General features: G+C 52.3%; 1 protein-coding gene across 6 annotated transcripts in view; it reads left to right on the top strand.

Annotated features, from left to right (window-relative positions):
* The first annotated feature begins 8,771 nt into the window (after window positions 1-8,771).
* Window positions 8,772-12,919, top strand: part of ODF2 (outer dense fiber of sperm tails 2) — a 37,173-nt gene continuing 33,025 nt past the window's right edge. For 3 of the 6 annotated variants that reach the window (XM_059410648.1, XM_059410647.1, XM_059410646.1), the window contains exons 1-3: window positions 8,772-8,950; window positions 11,585-11,675; window positions 12,564-12,680. In XM_059410648.1, the coding sequence (XP_059266631.1) occupies window positions 8,787-8,950; window positions 11,585-11,675; window positions 12,564-12,680 (372 nt within the window). In that variant the 5' untranslated portion in view covers window positions 8,772-8,786. Of the gene's footprint in view, window positions 8,951-11,584; window positions 11,676-12,526; window positions 12,681-12,919 lie in introns of those variants that run through there. The other 3 variants (XM_059410650.1, XM_059410649.1, XM_059410651.1) reach the window with 2 other exon arrangements.

The following is a 12,919-nucleotide window of genomic DNA, read 5'->3' as shown; positions in this document are numbered from 1 at the left end:
GCCTGGCTTTGGTCCTGGGACCTGGCATGGCTATGAGAAAGATTTTGGGTCAAAGCTACTGGATAGGTGCTTTGTTAGTTCCAAGAGTGAAAGTCATCAATTCCAGATGGTGATGACCTTGAGCAAGTACCTTCTCTCTCTAGGCTTCCAGTGTTCCCTTCACTCATTAAAACAACCATTTATTTTATTTATTTATTTTTAAAGATTTTCTTTATTCATTTGACAGAGAGAAACAAGGAGAGAGGAAACACACAGGCAGGGAGAGTGGGAGAGGAAGAAGCAGGCTCCCCGCAGAGCAGGGAGCCTGATGTGGGGCTCGGTTCCAGGACCCTGGGATCATGACCCAAGCTGAAGGCAGATGCTTAGTGACTGAGCCACCCAGGTGCCCCTAAAACAACCATTTATTGGGCCCATCCTGTGAGCCAGTTTTAGGCATGAGGGATACAGCAGTGCATAAAAGTGTCCCCAAAATTTTTGACCTAGTGCTGCTGACATTCTAGAAGAGAGACAGAAATAAGTAAGTAAATATTAGAGGGGTAGGCGCTATAGAGCAAAATGAGGAAGAAAACATCAAGTATGGTCTGAGAAGTTAACATCTGAACAAAGACTCAGACACGAGGGGGCGAGCTGTGGGGCTATCTGAAGCAAGCCCCTTCCAGACCAAGAGAATAGCATATTCAAAGGTCCTGAGGTAGGAGCAGGACTGGCAGGTTCAAAAGACAGCAAGGAAGCCAGTGTGGCTGGAACAGAGTAAGCAAGGCCTGGAGAGCCTGGAGATGATGGAGCCAAGTTCAGGGCCAGAGCAAGGAGGACCTTGGAGGACATTCTGGCTTTTACTCTGGAACAGGGGGGCCCCTAGAGGGTTTGAGGCTGACAATTGACTCTAACTTATTTTATCATGATTACCCTGGCAACTGTACTAAGAATAACCTGTAGATTGGCTCAGGAGAGAAATGAGAGAAGTTAGGAACCCATTGTAATAATCCAGGTGAGACACATGGGGCTTCAGACCAGGGTGTTCGCTAGCAGTGGGGCGGTGAGAAGAGCCCTCCCTCGATGGTGGCTGGTCCCTGCAAACCTTGGTGCTCCTGGAAGCCCCGGCATGGGCTCCCCAGGCAGAGAAAGCTGGTGTGAGCTGTCTCTGTCTTTTTCTAGTTCTGTGACCTCAGGCAAGTGTCCTGAGCCTCCGCTAGCCTCAGTGTTCTGCTCTATAAAATGGGGTCAGCACTCGTGCCAAGCTGACTGGATGTGGTGAGGCCTGGCCGAGCTCATGCAGGTGAGCACACTGCCCGGTGAGGAGGGAGTGCCGCACTGATGTTTACTGGCATCACGGCGACGTGCCAGTGACAGAGTGGATCAGGATGGGCTTGGGACATCTGCCTGAGTCAGAAGAGAGTTGGGGGCTCTGGAAACATAATCTAATTTCCAGTTTCCCCTCTGCCTCTTGTCTCTGCTGCTCAGTGAGGTGCCTCTCCTTATGGTAAAACCCTAACGTTTTCTCCTCTGTCAAATGGAAGAGGCATGATATTGTTTTTTTTTGTTTTTTTTTTAAAGATTTTATTTATTTATTTGGCAGAGAGAGATCACAAGTAGACAGAGAGAGAGAGAGGAGGAAGCAGGCTCCCCGCTGAGCAGAGAGCCCGATGCGGGACTCGATCCCAGGACCCTGAGATCATGACCTGAGCCGAAGGCAGCGGCTTAATCCACTGAGCCACCCAGGCGCCCGGCATGATATTGTTTTAAAGATTATTTATTTATTTATTTATTTGACAGAGAGAGAGAGAGGGAGACCAAGCACAAGCAAGGGGAGCGTCAGGCAGGAGAGGGAGAAGCAGGCTCTCCACTGAGCAGGGAGCCTGACTCGGCTCCATCCCAGGATCCTGGGATCATGACCTGAACCGAAGGCAGACACTTAACTAACAGAGCCACCCAGGCGCCCCGGTCTCAAACTTTAGAGGTCATCTGAATCCCCTGGAGAACGTGTTCAAACACGGGTTGCTGAGCCCCGCCCCTGGAGTTCCATATTCCGTAGGTCCGGGGTGGGGTCAGAGCTTTGCACCTCTACCACGTTCCCTCGTGTTGCTGCTTGGTGCTGGGGTGTGGGGACCACACTCAGAATCACTGGTTTGGGCAGCTGCCTAACCAGGACTCTCAGAGAGCCCGGAGTCCATCCAGTCTCAAAGGCGCAGGGCCACTAGTCAAAGGGCCTAAGAGGAGCCTAAGCCTTAGTAAGGCCTGGAATTTTCTCTCCACCAGTTCTACCCACGGCCTGAGAGAAAACGCCAGACCCTCTCTGGAGCCCAGAGTCCTTTTCCTCAGGGCAGTAATGTGAGGGCTGCCTCAGGCTCCTGGGGGATGGGGCTCCAGGATGGAAATCACTGATATACGGGCCCTTGGGCAAATGGAGATGAGCCTGGGCCAGGGGCTGGGGTGGGGCACTGCGGGGCATCCCTCTGCTGCTTGCAGGGTTGGGGTCCAGCACCGGAGCTCCTAGCTGGCTCCTCCTTCAACTGTGGATCTTTCTAACCAACAACAGAAGCCCACATTCATTGTTGAAATTTGCAAAAACAGAAGGAGGAAAATAAAATCGTCAGTGTTAACATTCTGAGACAGTGTCTTCTGGTTTAAAAATAAATTTTTTTCAAGTAGACTCTACACCCAACATGGGACTTGAACTCATGACCTCGAGATCAAGAGTTTTGTGTTCTACAGACTCATCAGCCATGTGCCCCTAAAGATTTTTAAATTTCTTCTTTCCTTTTTTAAAAAATTTTATTATTTATTATTTGTTTTCTAAAAAGATTTTATTCATTTATTTGACAGGCAGAGATCATAAGTAGGCAAAGAGGCAGGCAGAGAGAGAGGGGATGCAGGCTCCTCGCTAAGCAGAGAGCCGGAGGTGGGGCTCGATCCCAGGACCCTGGGATCATGACCTGAGCCCAAGTTAGCTGGTTAACCGACTGAGCCACCCGGGTGCTCCAGAGCATGCAATTCTTGAGCTCAGGGTTGTAAGTTCAAGCCCCCACACTGGGTGTAGAGATTACTTAAAAAAACAAAACAAAACAAAACAAAAAAAACGGGGGCACCTGGGTGGCTCAGTGGGTTAAAGCCTCTGCCTTCAGCTCGGGTCATGGTCTCAGGGTAAATATAATAATTTATTTATAAATAAATAAAATCTTCTTAAAAATTTTAAAAAACAACACTTAAACTTTACAGAAATTCGCAATGTACTAGTGAAAATCTCTCTCGTAATTCCATCTTCCATTAGTCCTAACAATTCAGTGTATATCCCTCCAGATTCTCTTTACCTGCTGGTAGTAACGTACTCAGGTGTTTTTCATGCAGATACAGAATCGTGGCTCTACTCAGTTTAACATGTCACCTTTTATTCCTCTCTGTTGTAATGTCTGGGGATCTTTCCATGCCTGAATAATCTGTCTTATCCTATTTAACGGCAGTATAGTGTTTTCTGAATATATGTAATATAATTTATCAAGCAGCTGGGATTGATTTTTCATCCTTCCGCAAGTATTAGTCATTTTAATTAGGTCTCAGGTTAGACAGACTGTGAGTTGAGATCTGGGATCTAGGAGATCCTTCCTGCTTCACTCTGACTATCCTCTAATGTTTCTTTTTTGTTGTTTGTTTCAGGGGTACAGGTCTGAATCATCAGTCTTACATAATTCTCAGCACTCACCATAGCACATGCCCTCCCCAATGTCCATCACCCAGCCACCGCATCCCTCCCACACCCCTCCAGCAACCCTCAGCTTGCTTCCTGAGATTAAGAGTCTTTTATGGTTTGTCTCCCTCTCTGGTTTCATCTTGTTTCATTTTTCTTTCTTTTTTTTTTAAGATTTTATTTATTTATTTGACAGACAGAGATCACAAGTAGGCAGAGAGGCAGACACAGAGAGAGGAGCAAGCAGGCTTCCCACGCAGCAGAAAGCCCGAACTGGGGCTTGATCCCAGGACCCTGGGATCATGACCTGAGCCAAAGGCAGAGGCTTTAACCCACTGAGCCACCCAGGCGCCCGTTTCATTATTTTTTAAAGATTTTATTCTTGGGGCACCTGGGTGGCTGAGTGGGTTAAACCTCTACCTTCGGCTCAGGTCATGGTCTCAGGTTCCTGGAATCGAGTCCCAAATCTGGCTCTCTGCTCAGCGGGGAGCCTGCTTCTCCCTCTTCCTCTGCCTGCCTCTCTGCCTACTTGTGATCTCACTCTCTGTCAAATAAATAAAAATCTTTTTTTTAAAAAAGATTTTTTATTCATTTATTTGTCAGAGACACCGAGAAAGCACAAGTTGGGGGAGCAGCAGGCAGAGGGGAAGCAGGTTCCCTGCTGAGCAGGGAGCCCCTTGTGGGACTCAATTCCAGGAACCTGGGATCATGACCTGAACGGAAGCCAGATAGTTAACTGACTGAGCCACCCAGGCGTCCACAATCTCTCTCTCTCTCTCTTTTTATGGCTGAGCAGTATGACATATTGTGTGTGTGTGTGTGTGTGTGTGTGTGTACCACATCTTTGTCCATTTATCTATCAGGGGACACTTAGGCTGCTCCCATATCTTGGTTATTAAAAGTAATGGTGCATTAGCATTCAGGTGCATATTAACTTTATGAATTAGTGTTTCCATTTTCTTTCTTTTGAAAAGATTTTTATTTATTTGTCTGTTTTGAGAGAGAAAGAGAGCAGGGGGAGGAGTAGACTGAGAGGGAGAGAGAATCTTAAGCAGGCTCCATGCCCAGCATGGAGCCCAACTCAGGACTTGATCCCAAGACCCTGAGATCCTGGCCTAAGCTGAAGGCAAGAGTTAGATGCTTAACCGACTGAACTACCAGGTGCCCCTAAAAAGCTTTTATTTTTAAGTAATCTCTACCCCCAAGTTGGGGCTTGAAATCACAACCCAGATACCAAAAGCCGCATTCTTTACCCATTGAGCCAGCTGGACACCCCCATTTTTAATTTTTGGAGGAACCTCCAAACTGGTTTCTACAGCAGTCACCCCAGTTTGCATTCCCACCAACAGTGCATGAAGTTTCCTTTTTCTCCACATCCGTGCCAACCCTTGTTCTTTCTTGTCCTGACAGGTGTGAGGTGACATCTCATTGAGGTTTTGAGATTGTATTTATTTATTTAGAGAGCTCGAGCTGGGGTGGGGGGAGGTAGAGGCAGAGGGAGAGAGGGAGAGAGAGAATCCCAAGCAGACTCCACACTGAGCACAGAGGCTAAGACAGGGTCTAGCCCATGACTCGGAGATCATGACCTGAGCCAAAATCGAGAGTCTAATGTTCAGGGCGCCTGGGTGGCTCAATTGGTTAAGCATCTACCTTTGGCTCAGGTCATGATTCCAGGGTCCAAGGATTGAGCCCTGCATCGGGCTCTCTGCTCAGTGGGGAGCCTGCTTCTCCCTCTCCCTCTGCCTGCGCTCCTCCTGTTTGTGCTCTCTCTCTCTCTCTCGCTGCCAAATAAATAAAATCTTAAGAGAGTCTGATGTTCAACCAACTGAGCCACCCAGGCGTCCCTCACTGACATTTTGATTTGCAATCTCCTGATGATGAGTGATGTTTAGCATCTCTTCATGTGTCCGTTGGCCAACTGTATGTCTTCTTTGGGAAAATGTCTATTCAGGTCCTCTGCCTATCTTTTAATTGAGTTATTTGTGGTTTTTTGGTGTTGAGTTGTATAAGTTCTTTGTGTATTCTGGATACTAAGCCTTCACTGTATATATCATTTGTATATCGCCTCCCATTCAGAGTCTGTCTCTTCATTCTGTTGATGGTTTCTCTCACTGTGCAAAAGTTTTTAAAAAATTTTATTTATTTAGCAGACAGAGATCACAAGTAGGCCGAGAGGCAGGCAGAGAGAGAGGGGGAAGCAGACTTCCTGCTGAGCAGGAGACCCCCCCCCCCCCGATGTGGGGCTCCATCCCTGGGATCATGACCTGAGCCGAAGGCAGAGGCTTTAACCCACTGAGCCACCCAGGTGCCCCACAAAAGCTTTTTTATTTTGGGGTAGTCCCAAGTGTTTATTTTTGCTTGAGAAGACATACTGAGAAAAATGTTGCTAAGACCAATGTCAAAGAAATTACTGCCCATTCTCTTCTGATTACTTCTCTATTTGTAACTGCTCTGCGCCGCTCACCCTTGCACCAGCTTCCAGGGAGAAATAATGCACACAGGGTGTGCACTGTGCAAATGCGTATTGCCTGTTACTAATTGCCTTTTGCTCCAAACCCGTAAGGTTTCCTGGTCCTTGTGGAGCCCTTTTTTTTTTTTGTCTGGGCTACAGGCAAGCCTGAGGGACACCTCTCTCTCTTTTCCCTGAGTCTCTCACCCCCTTGGGAGGGAAAGGAGGAGTCAGTCCAAAGACAATTACATCGAGGAAAAGAAAGGCTGAAAGGAAATTTCCCTTTAAGGTCTAAATTTGTTCTTACCTCTTTTTTTTTTAAGATTTTAAAAATTTATTTGACAGAGAGAGACACAGCGAGAGAGAGGGAACACAAACAGTGGGAGTGGGAGTGGGAGAGGGAGAAGCAGGCTTCCCGCTGAGCAGAGAGCCCAATGTGGGGCTTCATCCCAGGGTCCTGGGATCATGACCTGAGACAAATGCAGATGCTTAATGACTGAGCCACCTAGGCACCCCTTAATTTTTATTTTTTTTAAGATTTATTTATTTGAGAGAGCGAGAGAGAGAGGGAGAAGTGCGGGAGGAGAGCAGAGGGAGAGAAGCAGACTCCCCTCTCAGGACGGACCCCACCCCTGGGCTCTATCCCACAACCCTGAGATCATGACCTGAGCCAAAACCAAGAGTTGGACACTTAATTGACTGAGCAACCTAAGTGCCCCAAAAGATTATATCAATTTTTTAAAAAGATTTTATTTATTTATTTGACAGAGAGAAATTACAAGTACACTGAGAGGCAGGCAGAGAGAGAGAGAGAGAGAGAGAAGGAAAGCAGGCTCCCTGCTGAGCAGAGAGCCCGATGTGGGACTCGATCCCAGGACCCTGAGATCATGACCTGAGCCGAAGGCAGTGGCTTAACCCACTGAGCCACCCAGGCGCCCCAGATTATATCAATTTTTAATCCTACCAGCAACATATGAGACTGCTTGTTTCCCAATGTCCTTGTCAGTGCAGGGTGTTGATCTTTTTTTTTTTAAAAAGGCCAATCCTGGCCAAGCTCAGAGTAGTTTGCATTCAGAAGACATGGTCAAGGGGTGCCTGGGTGGCTCAGCAGGTTAAAGCCTCTGCCTTCAGCTCGGGTCATGAGGGTCCTGGGATCGAGCCACGCATCAGGCTCTCTGCTCTGCAGGGAGCCTGCTTCCTCTTCTCTCTCTCTCTGCTGGCCTCTCTGCCTATTTGTGATCTCTGTCTGTCAAATAAATAAATAAATAAATAAAATCTTAAAAAAAAAAAAAAAAGAGGAAGACATGGTCAAGCAATCTGAAGTCAGAGAGGTTGGCCATAGTCTCCTCAAAGACTAGGCAGGGCCTAGTGTTTCTTGAACTTGGTTTAGTACATAGCAGGAACTTAAATAAATATTGGTTCAGTGAATGTAGGAGCGTTGAGAAATGATCAACAATTATGTGCTGGGGGTAACAAGAGACATTTTACAGAGATAATTGATCTAGGCCTGGCAGTAAGAAGTTTGCCCTGAGCTTCAAGGACATCTCTTCCTCTGAAGGGGGAATTACAGGATGGGGGAAGTTCAGAATGAGGTCGAGGGAATTCTACTTGATGGCTTTATTCTTCTCTACAAAAAAAAAGGAGAATTGGAGTCCGGGTCGGTAAGAGGCCAAGGTTTGGAAGAGCCACTTGGGGAGAGGGCAAGGATCCAGGGACAAATGGAACAATTCTGGGTGGTCGTGAGGGCTCAGGAGACGGTGGAGGCAATGACGTGTGGGTTTCATCCTTGCAGAACCTCAGGTTGAAAATGAACGGATGCGGACGACTCCCTGACACGGGGGAACGAATATGGCGGGCCCTGGCCGGTGACATCGAAGCCAGAAAAGCAGGTACTATGTGGAGAGGGGGGAAGCTGGAATTTCAGATTTCACGTGGACCAGTTGTGTGGCCCTGGGGGGTGCCTGGCTGAGGCGCAGGGGAAAGTCCTGGCCGGGAGGGTGTGCAGGGACTGGGGCCAGCTTGGCCTCAGGATGTCAAAGTCTCCCAGAATCCAGGGCGGCGCGGTGAGCCACGTGACGACCCCCCTCGATTGGTCGAGAGAGGGCATAGTGGAGAAGATGGCGGCTCAGCGAGAACCTCATCGAAGTAGGTCCGTACACACAGCACCACCCAGTGTGCAGGAGGGCGGCGAGGGGCCCGGGAACGCGGCCCCCTCCTCGTGTCTGGACAAGGACGGAGGAGGCGCGGTGGGAGAGGGGGAGCGCCGGGGTAGTGTGCACCAACAGCGCAGTACTGACAGGGCTGGATTTCCAGAAGCAGCGCGTAGCTCCGGCCACAAACATGTTCTGTGTCCCCCTTCTGAACCCAGTTCCCTAACACGTATGAAACGGTCCGGGGTAGAGTTTTAGCGCTCCTTGGAGTCAGGGGACTCGAGGAGGACCAAGACGGGGTAAAAATGGCGGAGGGTCAGGCGGGCCTTGAACGGCGGGCAAGCCGAGGCAAGGCCCGCTAGTGGCGTCGCGCGTCTCCACGGCGACGGTGCTCGTGGCCAGGACGTGGGCGGAGCTTCGGGCGGGGCGGGGCATCTCTGTGACGCCGGGGGCTGGGCCTAAATGGCGAAACCCGAGAGGCTCCCGGGGGGGTTTGAACTGGCCAATGGGCGAGCTGCCGACCGGGTGTCGGAAAAGGAGGCGGAAGCGGGGAGGAGCCGCCGCGGGAGCCGGACTGCATCCGCCGCGGCGTCTCCATGGCACGGCCCTGGCCTCCGACTTCAACGACTTCATAAGGAGACGTTTCTGGGCGCAGCCGTGTCGCTCCTGGTGAGGCGCCGCCGAAGGGCGGGACCCCGGGCGCTCCGGGACGCTCCGCGGCCACCGTCGGGCCGGGTCCCCACGGGCAGCATGGTCCCCAACGGGCTGGCCAGCCCCCGTCGCCCCCCGCCCCCCACGCCCCGCGGCCGCCCCCGCCTCCGGCCCCCTGGCGCGCTCAGTCCGGCTCTCGCCCCCAGGGGGCCCCCCCCCCCCCCCCCCCCCCAGGCGCGGGCCTTCTTCTCCTCCCGCTAACGGGCGGGCCCGCAGCCTCCCTCCTGACCTGGCCTCCGGCAGGACTCTGCTCCCTCCTCCGCCGCCCTCCGGCAGGGCTTCACCCTTCTCTCTATGGGCAGAAACTGGTCCCCTCCTGCCCGCTGGTGGGTGGACGTCCCCCTCTCCGCGGACGGAGACAGGTTCCGCGCCCCCTGCCCGCCGGTGGGCGTCGCCCCGGCCGCCTCTCCCTCCCCGCGGGCAGCGCTGTCCCCCGGCGGCCGCCTCCCGGCCTCCCGACCCCGCGGGAGTGGGATCACCTGTCCAGGGGGCCTCACCGGGGGTTTCGCCCCGCTCCCTGCACTACCTGACGTCTGACCCGCTCTAACTCGGATACTACATCCCAGTGGCTTCTGGCTGCTGCGCTCGGGAGGATTTTCCCTACGCGGTCTGGGGTACCCACTTGCGGCCGCGCGCACCTTTTCCCTGCAGCCGCCGCCCCTCCCGCCTTCAAATACTATTGGTCCTTTCTGGGTTTCTATTCTCCCGGGAACGCCCCTTCTCCTAGGAGACAGTTGCCCTGACCCCGCCCCGAGTATCCCTCCAGCTCCCTCGGCGGGTTTCGGCCCTTTGGGCCCACTTGGGGGCCAAGCGGTGCCCGCCCGCCCTCTACGCACGCCATCCGGCGCCTCAGGTTTTCCCTCCGGTGGCCCGCCCACCTTCTCTCCCGGGCGGGGCCTGGGCGTGGTGGTCCTTGTCCCTGAAGTTCCGGTCCCTGTCCCTCCCTGGGGAGGGGAGCTCCCTCCGCGCCCCGCAACCACCTACCGGCCGCCCATCCGATGCCCCACAGGTCGCTCAGCCTCTCCTATCTCCCCCCACTTTGGCAGGACAGTTGCTGTGCGACTTGGACAGTAGAGGAGCGCCTCCCAAGTTTTCATCCAACTGCCACCCCTAAGGCTTCCACCCTCCTCCCCTCAGAGAGGACGTTTGATGCCGGGCCCCTGAGATTCTCATTGACAAGCCCCTCTGGGTCCCCCTGAGCAGAGCCCGCTGACCCAATTGCCCACCTTTGGGCTTTGATGCCTAGCCATGTCTGCCTCATCCTCGGGCGGCTCCCCCAGGTACTGCCATCGTGGGGCGCGCCTCGCAGAAGGGCAGGGAAAGGTGGTCAGGGGCCCCCAGGCCAGGCTCTCTGGAGGCTTCTCTTTTCAGCTTCCCTGTTCTGTGTATTAAAAGTGTGGACCAAGAGGAAAAAAGTGCTCACTTGCAATTCCAGCTCTGCCTCCTCCTTGCCCTCCCTCTCTCCCCAGGTGCCCCAGTCCCTGGTAGCAAACAGGGCCACCTGTCTTCATGGAGTACTAGGCACACGTCCTTTTGAAAGGAAGTTACATGTAAATAACAATGATGTAGGCAGGTAACAAGGTGTTGATGTGGTCCAGGTGATTTGATGGCAAGACCGCAGCGGGAGACAGATTTCCCAAACAGTGGCTTTTAAGGGGGGGGGGGGATCTGTCTACTCAGATTTGGTATTCCTCACCTAAACGATGAATAGGGCACAGTAAATATTTTCTTCTTTTTCATCCAGTTGTGACACATAGAGCAGGTTCCGTGCTCAAGTGCTTGAGTATTTTCCTGCTGCATTTTTAGGTGGTGGTATTCTCCCCTGAGTATTTGTGGGGAGGACAGAAGTCCTATTTGAAGGTCGTCAGGAGGTAGCGGGATGGATCAAATGTATTTTCCTAGTCCCTTTCCGTCATGGAATTCTTGGACACTCTGCTGCCAAATACTGGAGATGAAACTTTTGCTGTATTTGCAGATCTGGTGATAGGGCTGTTTATGTATGAACATGACAAATTGCACATACTATTAAAAACAAATAAACAAACAAACAGAAACCTTTGCAAAAAAAAGAATCCTGCTTCGGATTTTAAAAGGTAGCAAGTAGAATATTTGGGGACATAGGAACTTTGCATCAGCTTACTTAAATATGTGACTGTTAATTTTATGAATGAGTCACAGGCACTTTGTTGCTGGGCCTGCTGTCTGTTGCTCCCAGAACATTTCTCCCAGGTCATGTCTGCTCTGGGCACAGTCCTGGGCACTTGCACCCTTGGCCACACTAGTACCCTGCCTGGTGCTCCTGTGTTCCCTGCTTTTTGTCACCCGACAGGATGACAGGTGGGCTTTTCAGCAAAAGGTCACAATACGTGTGATGCGACGGCAGAGGTTGAAAGGCCAGCCCTGCAAATGCCCACCACCCCGTTTCCATCCCCCTGCCGGGCACACCATGAGTGTTCGGTGGTTGTGTAAAGGGAGGCAACCGATTCCAGACTGGTTCTCCCGGCCGTGAACTCATGTTTCGTTTTGGGAGATCCAAGAGCTAGAAGAGCCCCGGTTTTCTGCTTACAATCTGGTTCTTGTGCCTGGGTGCAGGTTTCCATCGTGTGGGAAGAACGGAGTAACAAGTCTCACGCAGAAAAAGGTCCTGAGGACACCTTGTGGCGCACCCAGTGTGACTGTAACGGTAGGTGACGTGCCCACGGAGCAGCCCTCCGGTCTGTGGCCCTACCAGAAACACTTTGGCATGCCTTTTCCAGGAGCTGCTTTTCCCCGCTGCCACCACCGTGGCCCAGGGCTCTGCTAGAGGCTTTCCTGCATATCTTGCTGATTGATTGGGGGGTTTTGGATTGATTTTGGGTTTGGGCCTGTGGTAAAACTGTTGGTGTGAGGAGGTTGTCTTAACCTAATCCTTCCAAATTCCAGAAGTCCCGAGAACACATTTTCCAAAAAAAAGAAGAGAAAAATGGGGAAGGGGAGGTTGCGGGTGGGGGGCTGGGGGTGTGTGTGGCTGGGGGTCGCGCCCTGCTCGGGTTCTCTTCCGAATCAATCCAACCTTCTCATCTCAGCATTTCCTTCAGCTTTCCATTTCCCTCATCTTTTACCTGCCTGCTGCCTGGTTCACTGTGCCCTTTTAACCGTGCGTGTGTCTTCTGTGCTAATGTGCATATGTCCAGATCAGATCCCAGGGCAGAAGGATTCCCCTGCTTTCCAGCTGCGCTGTGCTAAGTCTACCAAGGAGCTCTGCCTTCCAGCAGGCTCAGAAGGAGACTCCGCTCTGAGGACCCTGGGGCCTGGGTTCGCGCTCTTGGGTGGACCCCTTGGGTCTTGCCGATCCCTCTCTCTCTCTAGCGGACCCTGATCTCCCAGGTGGTCTGCGGCCGGGATCTCTGCGGGAGTCTGCTGAACGGCACTACTGCCTTGGTTCCCGCCTGCATGCCAGTAGTTGGTAGCTGTCCTGCTCGCTTGGTGGCTAGGCTTCCAGTGGCCCCCAGAGGCTGTGAGCTCGGTTTTTCATGCTAGTTTACTCATCCACAGATCAACCTTTTTTGTGTTGTCCTCCCCCGCCTGCCAGAAGCGAACCATGAAGGACCGCTCTTCAACCCCCCCCTTACATGTCCACGTGGATGAGAACACTCCTGTCCACGTCCACATAAAAAAACTCCCGAAACCATCAGCAGCCAGCAGCCAGGTAGGACATGCCAGTCGGGCGAGGCGAAGGCTGTGGAGCAGGGCGACCCCTCCAGCACAGCCTCCTCGGGCTTCCAACGCCACAAAGGTTTGGGAGACAAATGCACTTGCTTTTAGAGGCCAGCTGCCTGGCTAGGAAGGTAGGCCGCGCCATCACCCAGGAGTGGCGGTGGTCGCCTTAGTCAGAAGAGACTCTCCTGCAGAGTTGGAAGTGGACACCGCCAGAGTGAGGCCAAGGCC

Source organism: Mustela nigripes, chromosome 9 (assembly GCF_022355385.1).
Source record: "Mustela nigripes isolate SB6536 chromosome 9, MUSNIG.SB6536, whole genome shotgun sequence".
NCBI lineage: Eukaryota > Metazoa > Chordata > Mammalia > Carnivora > Mustelidae > Mustela > Mustela nigripes.
Note: the sequence above shows the minus strand (reverse complement) of the source record. Positions and strands in the feature narration are given on the sequence as shown.